Raw genomic sequence first — 18,044 nt, 5'->3', positions numbered from 1 at the left:
AGCGTACAAATTAGGAGCTGGAATAGGCCATTCAGCGCCTTGGGCTTGCTCCACCCTTCAATAAGATCGTGGCTGATCTAATTGTGATCTCAACTCCACATTCCGTCTACACTCGATAACCTTTGATCCTCTTGGTAGTCAAGAATCTATCTAACTCTGCCTTAAAAATGTTAATTGGCCCTGCCTCCACCACAATTGGGGAAGAGTTCCAAAGATTTGCAACCTTCTGAGTGAAACAATTTCCCTCAGATTTCACCATATTGCCATTGAAAGTATGTTCAGCTGTGTGAGGTTAGGCTGCAGCATATCATCACAATCTACCTGCTGTACATGCTGCAGGCGTCATTAGGTTCCTGTGTGCAAAGCCCTTTATAAATTGGCTTCCAGTGTATGTCCCATCAGCAGCTGCCATTTTTGTAGTGCCAAATAGTACTCAGTAAATGTATGCTACAGAGACTGATTTCACCCGACCATCTTTCAGATAAGGCATTAAACCAAGGTCCTGTGTCTATTCAGGTGAACATAAAAATTCTCGAGGCACTACTTAGAAAAGGGAACAAAGTTTTAGCATCCTGGCCATCCTCAGTCAACAAATTATCTGATCATATGGCTATTTGCCAAGCACTTATCATGCACAAATTGTTGCTTACAACATACAAAGTAAGACGTGGTTGGATTTGTGCTGTTGGAGGACTAATGTTCTATTCATTGAATATGATCTTTCTTTAAGAAGTTATCAAAATGATTTTTATGAACACATTTTCAATCTTGGATCCCTAGATTTCTTTCATCAAAGTCTTTGCAAACATAAAAATTAGGAGCTGGAATAGGCCATAGGCTTATGAGAACATAAGAACGTAAGAAATAGGAGCAGGAGTAGGCCATCCAGCCCCTCAAGCCTGCCCCGCCATTCAATAAGATCATGGCTGATCTGAAGTGGCTCAGTTCCACTTTCCCGCTTTCTCCCCATAACCCTTTGAGATGTGAAAGAACCAGGCACATTAAGTGGAAAAATATTATTAATAAATAAGAAGTTCCAACAGCAAAAAATGTGACATCAACTTCCAAAGCAATGATTTATAGAAGCACTGAAGTGCTTTCGATGAACGACCTCTGTGGTAAGACATAAGATATAGGAGCTGGAGTAGGCCATCTAGCCCCTCGAGCCTGCCCCGCCATTCAATAAGATCATGGCTGATCTGAAGTGGCTCAGTTCCACTTTCCTGCTTTCTCCCCATAACCCTTAATCCCTTTGCCTACCAAAAACCTATCTACCTGTGTCTTAAATATATTTAGCGAGGTAGCCTCCACCACTTCAACGGGCAGAGGATTCCAGAGATTCACCACCCTTTGAGTGAAGAAGTTCTTCCTCAACTCTGTTCTAAACTAACCCCCCCCTTTATCTTGAGGCTGTGCCCTCTAGTCCTGCTGTCCTTCCTGAGCGGGAAGAATCTCTCTACCTCTACCCTGTCCATCCCCTTTATCATCTTATACGTCTCTATAAGATCCCCCCTCATCCTTCTAAACTCCAACGAGTACAAGCCCTGTCTATTCAGCCTCTCCTCATAGCTCAACCCCCTCAACTCCAGTGCTATGAGGCACAGTGGTTAGCACTGCTGCCTCATAGCAGCAGGAACCCAGGTTCGATTCCAGCCTTGGGTCACTGTCTGTGTGGAGTTTGCACATTCTCCCTGTGTCTGCTGCATGGGTTTCCTCTAGGTGCTCCGGTTTCCTCCCACAGTCCGAAAGGTGTGCTGGCTGGGTGCATTGGCCATGCTAAATTCTCCCTCGAACAGCTGCTGGAGTGTGGTGACTAAGTTTCACAGTAGCTTCATTGCAGTGTTAATGTAAGCCTACTTATGACAATAATAAATAAACTGTTTTAAAACAATTTAGTAATATGGATATTTATACTAATGGCCCATTCTTTGCAGAGACAACAGTGATTGCTGTTGATCTCCCAGAAAGCTACGCTGAGAGATCTAGCGATCTCTGTGGCAAAAATTTTATCTCTCCTGAATTGCATTGGATTATAGCATTGTTTAATGGGGCTTCCTGGCATCAAGCTGCAGTGATGCCATTGGCCATCTGAGCACCTGATCCATTAAAAAATTTTCACAATTCGCAAACCAGGAAATAAAATGATCAAACCTCTTTTTAAGAACGTTCGAGTGAAAGAAAAATTGGGACATGCACGAAGTTTTGAGGTAGAAGCTGAAGTATGTACAAACTACACAAGAGGATTCTTTGAAACATCTAGTTTAATAAATTGGTAATTGGCCATAGTGGAGAAATTTAACAACGTCCCACATTTTTTCAGAAGTGACTGGTAACATAGAAACATAGAACAGTACAGCACAGTACAGGCCCTTTGGCCCTCAGTGTTGTGCCGAGCTATGTCTGAATCCAAGGTCAAACTATCCCACTCCCGATCATTCTGGTGTGCTCCATGTACCTATCCAATAACTGCTTGAAAATTCCTGAAGTGTCCGACTCCACTATCACAGCAGGCAGTGCATTACACACGCCAACCACTCTCTGAGTAAAGAATCTATTTCGGACATCCCTCCTATATCTCCCACCAGGAACCTGTTAGTTATGCCCCCTGGTAACAGCTACATCCACCCGAGGAAATAGTCTTTGAACGTCCACTCTATCTGTCCCCCTCATCATTTTATAAACTTCTATTAAGTCGCCTCTCATCCTCTTCCGCTCTAAAGAGAAAAGCCCCAGCTCCCTCAACCTTTCCTCATAAGACCTACCCTCCAAACCAGGCATCATTCTGGTAAATCTCTTCTGCACTTTCTCCAATGCTTTCACATCCTTCTTTTAGTGACGTGACGAGAACTTGGTGATATTAACACAAAAACAGAAAGTGCTGGAAAATCTCAACAGGTTTAACAGCATCCGTGGAGCGAGCATAAAGCCAATGTTGAGTCTGGATATCCTGATTCAAAATGTTGGCTGTATTGTCTCTCCACAGATGATGTCAGACTAGTTGAGATTTTTCTGCATTTTCTGTTTTTGTTTGCGATTCCAGCATCTGCAGTATTTTGCTTTTATCATATAGTTGTAGATATTATTTGGGTCAGAATCAGTGAATCAGGCTGATGGAGTTTTTGACAGCAATATTAGAGCAAAAAGATGAAATGGCCAAATCGAATGATTGCTAGTTCTTGGGATGCCCACTGTATGGCAGAGCAGTGAATGACAGACTGCAATTATAGGACTTCTGTATTTATCTGTGCTCGGGTAAAAAAAAGTTTTGCATTTTATTTATTAGTCACAAATAAAGTTTACATTAACACTGCAATGAAGTTACTGTGAAATTCCCCTAGTTGCCATAGGCCGGTGCCTGTTCAGTCAGTGCACCTAACCAGCACGTCTTTCAGAATGTGGGAGGAAATCGGAGCACCCGGAGGAAACCCATGTGGATACGTGGAGAATGTGCAAACTCCACACAGACAGTGATCTGAGTCTAGAATTGAACCCAGGTCCCTGGCACTGTGAAGAAGCAGTGCCAATCACTGTGCTACCGTGCCGCCCAAAATCCTGATGTTCAGTCAGAATCAGTGCGGTAATAATGGGAAAAACCAATAGTCACTGTCGAAAACTGAGCAAACTCCAGGCCTATAATTCCAAGCACATTAAGTTCTGTATTTGCTTATTTGATGCAACCAAAACACCAGACTTTACTGCACTTTTTAATTGCGAAGATTTGTTTTTAAGGATAAACATTCTGCTTTTAGCTTTTGGCAGCTTTGGGACCTGAGCAGTCTGAGTTCAAATTCAATGCCCTTTTAAGCCGTTTGTCGCATCCTCCAGCTTTCACGAGCATCAGAGTGCATACTTGTGCAGCCTCCACTGACCATGTTAAAAAACTGTTGATTGAAGAGATCCAGAAGGTTTGATTTGCTTCAGTCTGTTCATTTTTCGAAGATGCTAAGTTGAAATGTAACTGTACCAGGCAAACTAGGTCTTGCTGGTCTCTTAATTTACATATGTAAAATGTTTCTGTTTGAATATAATGCATTAATTGCCTAGTTGAATCTACTCACAATATATGGCTCAGAACAAGATGGTGATTAGTTTTTTGGATTATTACCAGTAAGTTTTTAAGATGTCGAACAATGAAGTTTGGCAGTGGCAGAATAATTTATTTTCATTGAAGTACCTTTACCAATGCGTTACTGTGATAAATACTATGATAAATTTGGGTGAGAACTAATTTTAAACTCCAAAACTATTTTTTAAAAGAACTAGAATGAAATAAACTTGAAAATCCCTTGTTGAAATCATCATATAGTTAAAATTAAATCTCATCAGTAGGAGAGGTGATGGCCTAATATGTTATTGCTAGATTATTAATCCAGAAACTCAGTTTATGTTCCAGAGACCCATGTTTGAATCCCACCACAGTAGATGGTGGAATTTGAATTCAATAAAACAAAACCTGGAATTAAGAATCTACTGATGACCATGAAACCATTGTTGATTGTCAGAAAAACCCTTCTAGTTCACTAATACCCTTTAGGGAAGAGAATCTACCATCCTTACCTGGTCTGGCCTACATGTGACTCTAGAGCCACAGCAATGTGGTTGACTCTCAACTGCTCTCCAAGGGCAACTAGGGATGGGCAATAAATGCTGGCCAGCCAATGATACCCACACCTCAAGAATGAATAAAAAAAGATAGGACAGGGTTCTCCCAAAAAAATTCAAAGTTTCCCATTCACGTGAAAATGTAAGTAACTTCCACTGTTTTTTTGCAGTGTGATTTTCAGATAGAATCTCCGATACTATGTGCATCACAGTGTGCTCTGAAACCGTCTGAAAACACCCCTGAAAATTGGGGTGAAACCTCGCTAGAGAGGCCGTGAGTGGACCACTGTGTATACGCCGATCTGTCAGCGTGGAGAATGAATGCATGCGCAGTGGTCCCACATTGCCGGTCTCCTGAACGTTGGCCAACCCTGCAACCCCTGATCGCTGGCCTTCCGGCTCCCCACCCCTGATCGTTGGTCTCACAGACTGCCCCGAGCCAGCTCCAATGCCCCACTCCCTGGCCAGACCCAATCTCCTCCTGGCAGATCCGACTCCCCCACAGGCTCGAAGGGCTAGATGGCCTACTCCTGCTCCTATTTCTTATGTTCTTATTAAGACCTGATCACCATCCTCCCTCCCGCTGCCACCAAACCTGAATGCAGAGTGGCAGTGGGACCCCTCCCCCCCTCACCCCCACAAATTGCCCTGACGCCTTGAAACTGCCTGATTCCAGGTAGACAGTGCCAAGGTGCCCTTTGGCATTGCCAGTTTGCCCTTTGGGCAGTGTCAGGGTGCCACTGGGAGGCTGGGTAGATGCTAGCGGTCCCAGTGACTTCAGTCCTGGCCCTGCTAGTGATATGGAAATCTGGGTTAGCATATTGAAATCAGCTTTGTGCCGATTTCCAGCACAGGGCTGATTACTCTGAAAATGTTAGGCTGGGAGATGCACTGCGTCTGGGGGAAGCCGCGAAATGGCCTCTGCTGATGTTTTCCAGCTCAGATCAGCGCAGCGGGCTGGAAGAATCGCTCCCATCGAGTCTACTAACTTTACCATGACTGTACAGTGACTTACTGGTGTGCCACTGACATATACATTGGATGGTTTGATGTGTATTCTATCCAGTTTCTCAAACAAGTCTTTGCCCATCTGCACACATTCTAATCAGTTATAAGCATTAGGACGGTATTAACACACACTACTGCAGCGTATTTTGCTAATTGAGAAAGAATTGCAGACTGAGGAAATTGCCTGCCCATCTTTTAAGCAACGGAGATGATTAATTATCAATAAAATATTTGCTGCACTGGAAGTGATTGCCAATATCTTTTACAATAGTCATTGATGAACTATGTCTGCTGAAACTGTGTAAGGTTGAAAAGCTGCAAGTGAAGATCAATATTGTTTTTATAATTACATGCACATTTTAAAATTTATAGAAGAAGACAGAAAAAGGTTTTTCTCTTGCAAAACAGAAAACCTTTGCACAGTTTTGTGCAATGTATGAGTTTCCAAAGCTGAAAAGTACATTGGTTGCAAACTTCTGAAGTAATTGAAAAACTGCTTAACTGAAAAATGTAACTATTCATTTTCGGCGTACATCTGGGGCAGTCATGAATATTAGATTGAAAAGCTTAAAAATTGCCTGGAAGCACATTGTACCCTCACGGAACACTAACCATTCTGTTTTACAAAGAAATTTTGAGAATCTAAATATTTAATTGTCTGATTGTAATGTGAAGCTTTATTTGAATGTATTCTACCATGAAATGAATTGGGACTTCAGTATAATGTCTGCTTAACTGCTGCTTCCGCATCAGAATAGTGGAGGTTGAAAACTATGGCAGCTGGATATTTTTGCATTTAAATAACCTCCTGTTCATTTAGTTTTCATGCGTTTGCACGTAAATCATTGAACTAGAAAGGCTTGCAATTCTTAGCTGCTGGGGTAATTTGGGAAATTCAGACTTGGTGAGGGACTTTGAAAATCGTGGAACCATACATTCCAGAAGGATGCCATTCACTACATCATTCCTCTATCAGTCCTTTCAAAGAGCTACTCAAGTAATTCCACTTCCCTGCTTTTCTCTCTCTTCAGTATCCCTGCAATTTACTGAGACTGGAAAGAGAGTAATGCAGAAGTAAACTTAAATATTTAGGGCCAGTTTGGATTTTTTGATTTTTTTTTCTGGCTTAAACAGTTAATTATGATATAACTGCATTACATGTAGTGATAAACTGACTCCAGCTTTCTCATAATTAATTTTCCTCCATTACAAGTGCTAAATTAAGTTTTTTTTAAGGAAATATTTGATGTTTTCAGACATTGTATTAAGCAATTTCTGTTTGAGAATTCCACTGTTGTGAAATATGCCTCATTTAGAATTAAAGAAGTTCAGTAAAAAATTAGCAAGCAGGACCTCAATTGTAGTAATCTCTGGATTATTCCCAGTACCAAGTAAGTACAGAAATAGGAGGAAAAAACAGATGAATGCATGGCTGGAAAGATGGTGCAGGAGAAAGGGCTTTAGATTCCTGGGACATTGGGACTGACTCTGGGGGAGATAGCACCTCAAGGACCATAATATACAGGAGCAGAATTAGGCCATTCAGCCCATCAAGCCTCTCTGTCATTGAATCATAGCTGATAAGTATTTCAACCCCATTCTCCTGCCTTTTCCCTGTAACTTCACCAATCAAGAACCTATCTATACTCAATGACCTGTACATGCTGGACAGATTGCACCTGAATAGACCTGGGACTGAATTCCTTGTGGATGTTTTTGCTGGTGCTATTGGGAGGCCTTTAAACAAACTCAGCAGGGGTACCAAGGGTAAATATTAGAAAGGAATACCAGAATGCTCAAAATACTGAGAAAGACAGAAAACAACTAGTTATAAAGAATAGTAAGTAAATAGGTGATGCCGTGATCAAGGGAGAAAGTAATGATGTCAAAGTCAGAGTTGGTGTGAAGATACAATCAGGGTTACATAAGAACATAAGAAATAGGAGCAGGAGTAGGCCATCTAGCCCTTCGAGCCTGCCCCGCCACTCAATAAAATCATGGCTGATCTGTCGTGGCTCAGTTCCACTTTCCCGCCCTCTCCCCATAACCCTTAATCCCCTCTCTTATCAAAAACCCATCAACCCGCGTCTTAAAAATATTTAGCGAGGCAGCCTCCACCACTTCAACGGGCAGAGAATTCCAGAGATTCACCACCCTTTGAGTGAAGAAGTTCCTCCTCAACTCCGTTCTAAACCGCCCCCCGCTTTATCTTGAGGCTGTGCCCCCTAGTCCTACTGTCTTTTTTGAGTGGGAAGAGCCTCTCCACCTCTATCCTATCCATCCCATTCATCATCTTATACGTCTCAATGAGATCTCCCCTCATTCTTCTAAACTCTAACGAGTACAAGCCTAGTTTATTCAGCCTCTCCTCATAGCTCAACCCCCTCAACTCCGGTATCAGCCTAGTAAACCTCCTCTGCACTCCCTCCAAGGCCAAAATATCTTTGCGCAGGTGCGGCGCCCAAAACTGCACACACTACTCCAGCTGCGGCCTCACCAATGCCCTATACAGCTGCAGCAAGACCTCCCTACTTTTATATTCAATCCCCCTCGCGATGAAGGCCAGCATCCCATTCGCCTTCCTGACCACCTGCTGCACCTGCAAGCTGGGTTTTTGCGACTCATGCACAAGGACCCCGAGGTCCCTCTGCACCGTCGCCTGCTGCAGTTTTTCGCCACGTAGGTAATAGTCCTTCCTACCATTATTCCGACCAAAGTGGACCACCTCACACTTGCCAACATTAAATTCCATTTGCCATTTCCTGGCCCATTCGCCCAGCCTATCTAGATCCTTCTGTGATCTGTGTTACTGTGAATATATGTGAATGCACATAGTAAATAAGATTCAGAAATTACAGGCACATTGCATTATGGAAATATGATGTTGTGGTGACAACAGATCTGGCTCAAAGAAGGGCAGGACAGAGTGTTAAATATTCCTTGGTACAAGATGTTTGGAAAAGACAGGAAAGAGAGAGGGATGGTGGTATTGGTTAAGGAGAGCATTGCAGTGCTGGAGAAAGAGCGTGCCCCAGAGAGTTCAAGGACAGGATCAATTTGGCTAGAGCTAAGAAACAAAAAGAATGCAATCATATTGCTTGGTGTAGTCTATAGACCTGCAATTAATGAAAAGGATGTAGAAAAACAAATCTGCAGGGAAATTATAGAGAGACGCAAACATTATAGAGTAGTTGTACAGGGGCACTTTAATTATTCAAATGTAAACTGGATAATGGTAGTGTATTGGGTGAAGAAGGACAAAAATTCCTAGATTGTGTCCAGGAAAATTTCCCACAGCAATACATATCCAGTCCAGCAAGAAAGGATTCAGTGTTAGACTTGGTTCTTGGAAATGAGATGGACAAATAGATCAAGTATCAGTGGGGGAACATTTAGGAGACAGTGACCATTGCATTGTAAAGATTAGGATGATGATAGAAATGGAAAATAAGCAATTTAAGGTAAAAATAATTAACTGGGGAAGAGCCAATGGGGCAAGAATGGAGACCGGAACTAAAGGTTGGAGGGAAAAACTGCAGTTGTATAATGGGCTTCCTTCAAAACAGGAATGGTCCAGACATGTCAAGATATATTACCTTAAAAAGGAACGAAAGGGCAAACAAATCCAGAGTTTCCCTGTTTAGGAAGAAAAAGTCTGCTTATGACAGGTATCAGGTAGAAAATGCAACTGAGAACAAAGCACATTCAAGAAGCAAAGAGGCATTATGAGAAATGATTGACAGCCAGCATAAGGGGAATTCCGAAGTCTTCTAAAGGCATACTGTTGGAGCTTTCTTGTAGAGGCTAAGTATTAAACTGGTTTTCACTTAAATATGGCTCAGCTAACACAAAGACTCACAGAGACAGTATTCTGGTTAAAGACGTTTCTTCATTTTCCAAGTCTGGTTCAATGTACAGGGGAGACTAATTTGGGCAGTTCCAAATCACTCGGAAATTACATCATTCTCAGTATTGCAGTCATACAATTTTCAAAAGCCATTTGCCCACCACTTTGTTCACAGCAACTGGATATGAGCCAGTTATTATTAGTATGGATTATTTACCTTAGCCAATAATATTTACCCTCTGACAACATGTGACCATGTGAGTTTGTGGATTTTGGAAGTCTTTCTCACAGTTATCTGATACTTTGTTACTGAGTATAATGCATGTTCTATTCATTAAAATTGCCTGGGACCTCTGGGACTGTCCGGAGTCCACACTGATATGAGTTGCTTTTCTCTTTGCTGAACAGCCGCATTGTTCCAAGGAATGATTAGGTCTTATCATGCCTTAGAACATTGTATCATTAGCCAAGGTGCATGCTTTTAAAACAATATAATATGTTTTCAAAAATACATGTGTAAATTCTCTAACAGTCTCTATGCAGAAGTACCTTTGTAAACTATATTCCAGGCACTTAGTGACCACTCTATTCACCCTGATTTGTCAGCCTTTTAATCCCAAGCTATTCTAAACTCCCTTGAACACATATAGATAGTAAAAGGGTGGTAAAAGAAGAATTAGGGCTGATTAGGGACTTAGAAGGGAATTTACACATGTAGGCAGGGGGTATGGCTGGGGTATTAAATTAATATTTTGCATCCATCTTCACCAAGTATGTAGATGCTACCCAGGACATAGTGACAGAGGAGGATATCCTCTCCCTAGAAAGGTCCAAATTTGATAAGGATGAGTGCTAAATCGTCTTTTGATACTGAAAATTGATAAGGCACTGGGACTGGCTGAGATGCATCCAAGGCTATTGAAGGAAGTGAGAATGAAAATCGCATGGACGCTGACCATAATCATTCAGTTTTCTCTAGATTCAGAGGAGGTTCCAGAGGACTGGAGAATTGCAAATGTTATACCCTTATTCAAAAAATGTGTGGATATTCCCAATAATTACAGACCATTCAGTTTAACATCAGTGGTGGGCAGTCTTCTAGAAACAATTATTCAGGATAGACTTAGCAGTCACGTGGAACAATGGATTGATTAGGAAGAGTCAGCATGGATTTCTAAAGGGGAAATCATGTTTAATAAACTTGCTGGAGTGTTTGAGGAATTAACAGAGAGGGTTGTTGGGGGTAATGCTGTGGATGTGATGTACATGGACTTTCAAAAGGCATTTGATACAATGCCACATACCAGACACAGAACAGACAATATGAAATAAGGGGTAAAATTCTTAAGGGGATGCAGGAGCAGAGGGGTCTGGGGGTAAATGTGCAGAGATTTAAGGTGATAGGACAGATGGAGAGAACAGCTAATAAAGCATATAGTTTTCTGAGCTTTATCAGTAGGGGCATATAGTACAAAAACAAAGAGATTATGCTGAACTTATACAAGACAATAGTTAGACTTCAACTGAAATATTGTGTATGATTCTGGGCACCACACTTGGCGGGCAGCTGTTTTAATGAGCATTCATGAAATGCAAAGTATGTTCACAGCACCAGCCAACAGGAAGACCAACTTGCCACTGGGAGAATTGCAGTGTGATTTTATGCTGGCAGGTTTCTGACTTTTTGACTCCCGTTAGATTCCCCACTTCCACCCGCCACCAACCCCACCATGGGCAGGACCGGAAAACTCCACCCAGTTTCTGTATAGCCACTGGCTGGTTGTAATTCTCGAGACTACATTTTGCATTGGTCTTTGAGTTCTACAGGCATCAACACCACCTCATTTGCTTTAAGTCTTCTAAGTTACATGTGGTTGAAATCAATCGTAGGCTAGTGATTAATTGAAGTGGAAAAGCAAGAATGCAATTCTAAATAAAATAGAATTCTGAAACCTGGTGGTGTAACTTTATAATTCCTTGAAAATATGTATGGAGGTACATGAAGTCAGGAAACAGCCAGTGGGCCCTATTCTCGCTTCTGATGGCCAGCAGGGATCCATGCCGTGGTGAATGGGGCATTGGCCAAAAATCAGGATTTCCAATGGGATAAGAGCTCCAAGGCCGCCTTGCCCCGCCGATCCCAAATGGGTTCCCGCCCAGAACAGATGGCAACATGATAATTATGCAAACCCGCTAATTTGCATGTCTTTAGTAGGTTCCACAGCCAATTCACCAGCCTCCCACCATTCACTGAGCCTGCCAGCAGGAACAGCACCTGGCAGGCTTTACATGTGACCCACAAGCGGAGACATGGTGTGCTGGACCCTGAGGTTGCAGGGGAGGACCACCAACTTCTCAAAAAAGAGGGGCATCCTCCCCCCCGCCCCACCACCACCACTCAATTGCAGATCACTTCGTCTCCCACACCCCCCGCCCCCCCCCAACACACCTTCCACCCATACCACGCAGATATAAGGGTAGCATGACCCGAAACCCTCCTTAGGCCCTTTCCCACTCTCAGAGACTATCTGACCTTCCCCATCCACCCCCTGTTCTCCCCCCCTCACATCCCTCAGTCAGCCAGGCCACATACTTTCGCTGTGCATTGCATCCCAGCACTCACACCCTGGCCTGGCACCTTGGGTCTTGAGGCAGTTGAGGAAGTAGGTCCAGTGGCCATTTTCCTCTCTGCAGCTGGCAGAATCCCGGCCCTTTTTGTTTTGAGAAGAGTTAATACTTTTAAACAAAGTTACTTCAGTTCCAGAAAGATATAAGTTTAATTTGTAAGCAATGTAGAGAATGCTACAAAGCAGCCGTTACCATACATTTGATAACGTACTGTACTCTAGCCAGAGGGGACTTGGAGCAGTATATAAGACACTATTCAATGCTAAGCAATAGAGCAGGAGAAGCCAAAAGCGAGGAATGTGGTTTTAGAAGCAATGGATTATACCCTAAAAGCATGCTGAGATTGATTTGAACAGGTAACCAAATGAGTGGGTAAGGGTTATTCAAATTAATTTATTCATGTTTTCAGGAAATATTCGAAGTTTTACATGTTTTCTTAATTATATATATTTCCACAATTAAGGACATCTTGGTGACAATGAGGCTTGAATCTTAACACCCTTTTTATTACTTCATTCACAGCAGTTTAAAGGATGGCCTATCAGTGATATTCCAGTATTGGAACATCCAGAACTTCCAGATGTTCTTCTAATTCCAGTTCTTGGCCCCAGGTATGGAAATACGATTATAGAATGGAATTTGCTCTACAATGACAACTTGGCATTACTTCTTCACCCCTCAGCTTTCCCTTTCTCCCCCTTTCCGTCCTCTCCCTTCATTTTTCCCCTTCCCTTTCTCTCTTTTCTCTATCTCTCCTTCCCCCTCCCCCCTTCTTTTATGCATACTTCCCTTTCTTGCTCCGCCTCCCCCCATCCTCCCCATCTTTCTCCCTTCTCCCCATCCTTCTGTATGCTCTGTGACTTATCATCTTTGGTCCATAAGAGAATGATTATTTTAAACAATGTCCTTTAGGGAAGGCAATCTGCCGTCTTTACCCAGTCTGGCCTACACGTGACTCCAGGGCCACAGCAATGTGGTTGACTCTCAATTACCCTTAGGTGACTAGGGATGGGCCAAAAATACTGACCAGCCAGCAACACCCATGCCCCACAAATGAATAAAAAATATGTACATTTCTAAGGAAGTTGTGAAGTGTATAAAAGTGGAAGGAAAGGAATCTAATTCATTGTTAAGTAGTTCAGGAACTCTGTTTAAATGCTGTTATTTCCTGTTTCCAGGCTAAATCTGCAGAGACATTCCATTGAAGTGATTGTGGGAGCCCAGTGTGGGAATGCTGTACTTCGTGGAGCACATGTTTTTATTCCTGGCATATTGTCAGCTCCAAAACGTGAGTTGCGTTGTTTGTTATTTCATCTTGCTGCTTTTCTCTTTAGGCAATTACCTTCATTCTGCAGTATGTGGCTTAATGCTCTACCTAAAGTGACTGCCAGTGGCTTGTCCATTTTAGGGGAGTATTACAGTTAGTCCTGGGGTGAATCTAGTCTCTGTGCTCATATTTGCAGCTGAAGCCATTCAATGGAAAATGGGCACAAGAGTACAGGCCAGTTTCTGCAGGCTGGCAGTGCTGGAACTTACATTACTGATCCCAATGCAATTCTGAGTGAGGCTAATTAACTCTACAAAGATTTAGGGGTTTAATCTACAATGTTTATGGTTAGTGTCATACCACATGAGGGATTTACTCATTCAACTATCAGAAATCACTGCTTAGACGAATTGTTGATGAATCTAAGATAACATTTTGCATGCTTTCTTCACCCATTTTAGTTAACACTGACAAAAGTAAATTCTGTCATTTGCTTTAGATTTATAAAATTTAATTTCAGTCCCAGTTTCTATCACTTGTACCTACTATGTAGCAGCTTTAATATGCTCACAAAATGGATAATCATGTCTTTGATTATTTTGTCCGTTCATCTCTTCCTCTCCCCTTCCTGCTGTCATTTTCTGCTCCCTCTTCCCCTGTCAGGTGTACACTAAGTTCTACACAAGAAGAGAGGAAACTTCTTGGACAATTCAACAGGCCTATTCTCTTTGTTTAGGTTTTGCTTGTGTAATTTTAAAACAAGTGGTATTTGGGCTTGTGCCATTGTCAGTAAAATGCTGATTGGGGAACAAAGGTTCTAAAGTTCTGTCCAAAGTAAAATAATCCAGCAGAGGGTTATTATCCATTCCACTCATCTTGATAACTATTTAAAGAATAATTGCTGTCCTCAAATATAATATCATGGGCCAGATCCTCAAATCAGCAGCAATGCTGAGCACACGCCTGCTGACAATGGAAATAATTGCATGCTGACCTTTTTGTGTACTTGCGGCTGGGACTTCTAATCAGATGGGGGATTGGGTTGATGAGAGTGGGTGAGACTTTGGGTTGGCAGGGTGGGCAGTCGGGCTGGGGAGGGGCAGGAGTTGATTGGGGGTGTGAGCAGGGTATGTGTGGAAGTTAATGAGTTGAGTCCATCACTGAATTCTAGGGTAACAATCAAACTAAGTTGTGTGTATCTAGCTCAAATCTATGAGAATGAGATAAGTGTAAAGAGAGATTTGCAGAGGCCCTAGGACAGCATAAATCAACCCATCGGAAATTTAACCTTCCTGGGCAATTAAGGTGCATGTGTAGCCATCAGGATTTCCTCATGATCCTGACATGTACCAGTATCGCTGCTCTGGGTATTTGATGATCTGTCCAGTTGGGCGGGGGGGTGGAGTGGAGGGGGGTGGGAGTGGAATGGCATGTTGCAGGAACAGGAGTTTAAAGTCCTGAAAAGTGCTGGTGGGTCAAAACCCCACATTTTCAAGTTTACTGGGGTGCGTTTGGAGGTGTACACAAAAACCCCGTGAAGCAGGTTTAAGTAGTTCAAGTAAACAATTAATTTGGATTTAATCCAGGATTCTGTCTTCCTGTCGTTCTCATTCTTTCTTCTTTCTGCACACGGAGTGTTGGATCCAGCCATTCTGATCCCTGCCAGGCCCCCTTTAAGTATAAAACCTTCCATTGACTGGTGCAGGTTGTTATCCCAACTGTGCTCTATTACTGTTCAGGAAAGCCAAAATGAGCTGCTAACGCTGTGGCTGAGTTAAAGAAACATTTTAAACCCGTTACTGAATCAAACAGGTTTTAATCCACTGCTGACCCTTCTTTCCCTCTACTGCTGCGAATAGGTCAATTTTAATAAACTTCTTTCCCATGTATCTGTGTGTGATCTAACCATCACATGGTAACCCATTGAAAAATATTTTTTAATCATGTTTTTCCACCACCCTCTAAAATCGAACATCCTCGCCTTAATCCTAGATTTTATGTTGTATTTTTCATTTATCAAACAGTATGAAATGAAAAGTCTCTTTCTCTGTTTCAGTAATGAAGGCGGGTGATGCAGTTTCAGTTTATTCAGATATCTGTGGCAAATGTAAAAGGGGTGCAGTTGAATTCACGGGATCAAAAACATTTGTAGGGAACGGAATTGCTGAAGTAAGCCGCAATGAAATATTTTGCTCAAATCATACTCTAAGGTAAATATTTTGGAAGTACTGTGTGCTTTTACATGTGAATGCTTTATTAATTCCAAAATATACATGTCTGCATATTGAGCCAGAACCAAAATTGATATTAATCTTGTTGTAATGTTTGTTAAATTATAATGTGCAACACTTCTTAAGTCCAGGCTCTCCTCAAATACATCTTGTAAAATGCTCAACCATCAGATCTAAAATTTGGGATGCACATGTGAATGGTTTTGAAGAGTTTTAGTTTCTTCACTTTTTTTTAAAGTAAGTGTTTTGTATGTGAAATACAGAAATAGGACCATAGGAATTAGATCCGTCTGTTCATCCCCTGATTCTTCTCGGTCTCCTACTCCAGAGACTCCCAGCATCAGAGATGCCAGTCTTCAGCCAATTTGATTCTTTCCATGTGAATCAAGAAATGGCAAAAGGCATTGGATATTGCAAAGCATATGAGTCTCCACCCTGTTCTTGAAATAGCATTGAAGACTGATACACCACAATTTGCCTAGTCAATCTGTTCCAATCTGCCAGAACACTGGCATCTACCTGGAAAATTGTCCAGGTATGTCCTTTACACAAAAAGCAGGACAAATCCAACTTAGCCAATTATCATCCCATCAGTTTTGATCATCAGTAAAGTGATGGAAGGTGACATTAACTATGCTGTCAAGCGGCAATTGCTTAGCAACAGCCTGTTCAGAGATGCTCAGTTTGAGTTCTGCCAGGGTCACTCAGCTCCTGTCCTTGTTACAATCTTGGCTCGAATATGGATGAAAGGCTGAATTCTAGAGGTGAGGTGAGAGTGACTGCCCTTGGCGTCAGAGCAGCATTTGACCAAGTATCACATCAAGGAACTTTAACAAAATTGGAATTGGGAGAAAGCTCTCTGCTGGTTAGAGTCATACCTAGCACAAGGGAAGATGGTTGTTGGAGGTCAGTCATCTCAGTTTCAGCATATCACTGCAAGAGTTCCTCAGGATGGTGCCCTAGGTCCAACCATCTTCGGTTGCTTCATCAATGACCTTCCTTGCATCATAAGGTCAGAAGTGGGGATGCTTGCTGATAACTACACAATATTCAGCATTGTTCACAGCTCAGATATTGAGGCAGACCATGTCCAAATGCAGCAAGACCTGGACAGTATCCAGGCTCAGGATGACAAGTGGTAAATAACATTCATGCCACACAAATGCCAGGCAATGACCAACCCATTGGTTAGTTGGAGTGGGGGGACGGGAGTGGGGGGGGGGGGGATGGGACGTGATGGGATAGGGGGTGGGGGGAATGGGGTGGGAGGGATTGGAGGGGTGGGGGGGCGGAGACTAATCTTGCCAGTGAAGCCAGCTCCTGAGCTCTAGAGGTGCTGTTGCACCAGTCCCCACCCCCTGCCCCGGTCACCACCCCGAACACTGATGATAAAACAAAGGCTAGGTTATCGAGTGCATTTAAGACAGAGATAGATGGGTTTTTGATTGATAAAGGGATCACGGGTTACAGGGAAAAGGCGGGAGAACACGGTTGAGAAACTTGTCAACCTTAATTGAATGGCAGAGCAGACTCAACGGGCCAAATGGCCTAATCTATATCTTATGGTTTTATGAACCCCTTGGCCCCAATCGCTGCCTCAGCCACACCAGCCAACCGGCAAGGCAAGTCGGTAAAGTTGACCCCAAAGTGTCCTGAATTGCAATGTCTAGAACTTAATGAAATATTCTAAATGAGGTTTAATCAGACCTCATTAGGTCTGATTACAACTGTAATTACAATTGATTGTAACATAACATCCACTCCTTTGTATTGCAATTCTCTAGTGATAAAGCCAATATTCCATTAGCTGACATGTATCCCATCATATTTCATACATTATTAACAGGTTTCATTTCATTTCAAATTGCAGCTTTTTACAAATGAAGTTGCTTCTGAAGCAAGGATAAGTTTGTCACAGATTATAAAGCACATTATTTTAAGATTGATATATCGTGAACCTTGTATTCATGTTCCTAATAAAGATACAATATCACTAACATTTTGGCACTTAAAATAATGCTATTAAAATCCTTAGGAATAGAATTGTGATGGGCATATGTGTACAATATTTTTCACATTTTGTATTTGCTCTGTATTCACTTTCAGGGGTGTGGGAATCAGGATGACAGAACCAGTTTACGTCAGCCCATCATTTGACAATCTCTTATCTAATTTTGTGTTTTTACAGGCAAGTCTGAACTCTGACATATCTTTAAATTATAGGTGCAACATTGGTTCAGCCTTTATCATGTAGTCATTGTCTGCCTTTATTCCACTCTTGTTGAGCGCGATTATAAATAATTCACTTTTTATTCCATTCTGATACTAAATTCTGTTCTGATAGTTCTGTACGTCCTGGGTGGCATTCACAAAAAAGATTTAGCTTGCAGCAATACAGGTAGAAAATGCTGGAAATACTCAGCAGGTCTAGCAGTATCTCTGAAGGGAGAAACAGAGTTAG

General features: G+C 42.2%; 1 protein-coding gene across 3 annotated transcripts in view; it reads left to right on the top strand.

Moving 5' to 3' along the window:
• The window catches only part of nsun6 (NOP2/Sun RNA methyltransferase 6), a 42,530-nt gene that overhangs the window by 5,072 nt on the left and 19,414 nt on the right, over window positions 1–18,044 (top strand). For all 3 annotated transcript variants that reach the window (XM_080210965.1, XM_080210959.1, XM_080210976.1), the window contains 5 exons: window positions 3,750–3,905; window positions 12,608–12,696; window positions 13,264–13,373; window positions 15,409–15,562; window positions 17,690–17,771. In XM_080210965.1, coding sequence (XP_080067091.1) covers window positions 3,750–3,905; window positions 12,608–12,696; window positions 13,264–13,373; window positions 15,409–15,562; window positions 17,690–17,771 — 591 coding nt within the window. The remainder of the gene's footprint in view (window positions 1–3,749; window positions 3,906–12,607; window positions 12,697–13,263; window positions 13,374–15,408; window positions 15,563–17,689; window positions 17,772–18,044) is intronic.

Source organism: Carcharhinus amblyrhynchos, chromosome 2 (assembly GCF_965287045.1).
Source record: "Carcharhinus amblyrhynchos chromosome 2, sCarAmb.v2.hapA, whole genome shotgun sequence".
NCBI classification, from domain to species: domain Eukaryota; kingdom Metazoa; phylum Chordata; class Chondrichthyes; order Carcharhiniformes; family Carcharhinidae; genus Carcharhinus; species Carcharhinus amblyrhynchos.
The sequence above is the reverse complement of the archived record's forward strand: the minus strand, read 5'-3'. Positions and strand labels throughout refer to the sequence as shown.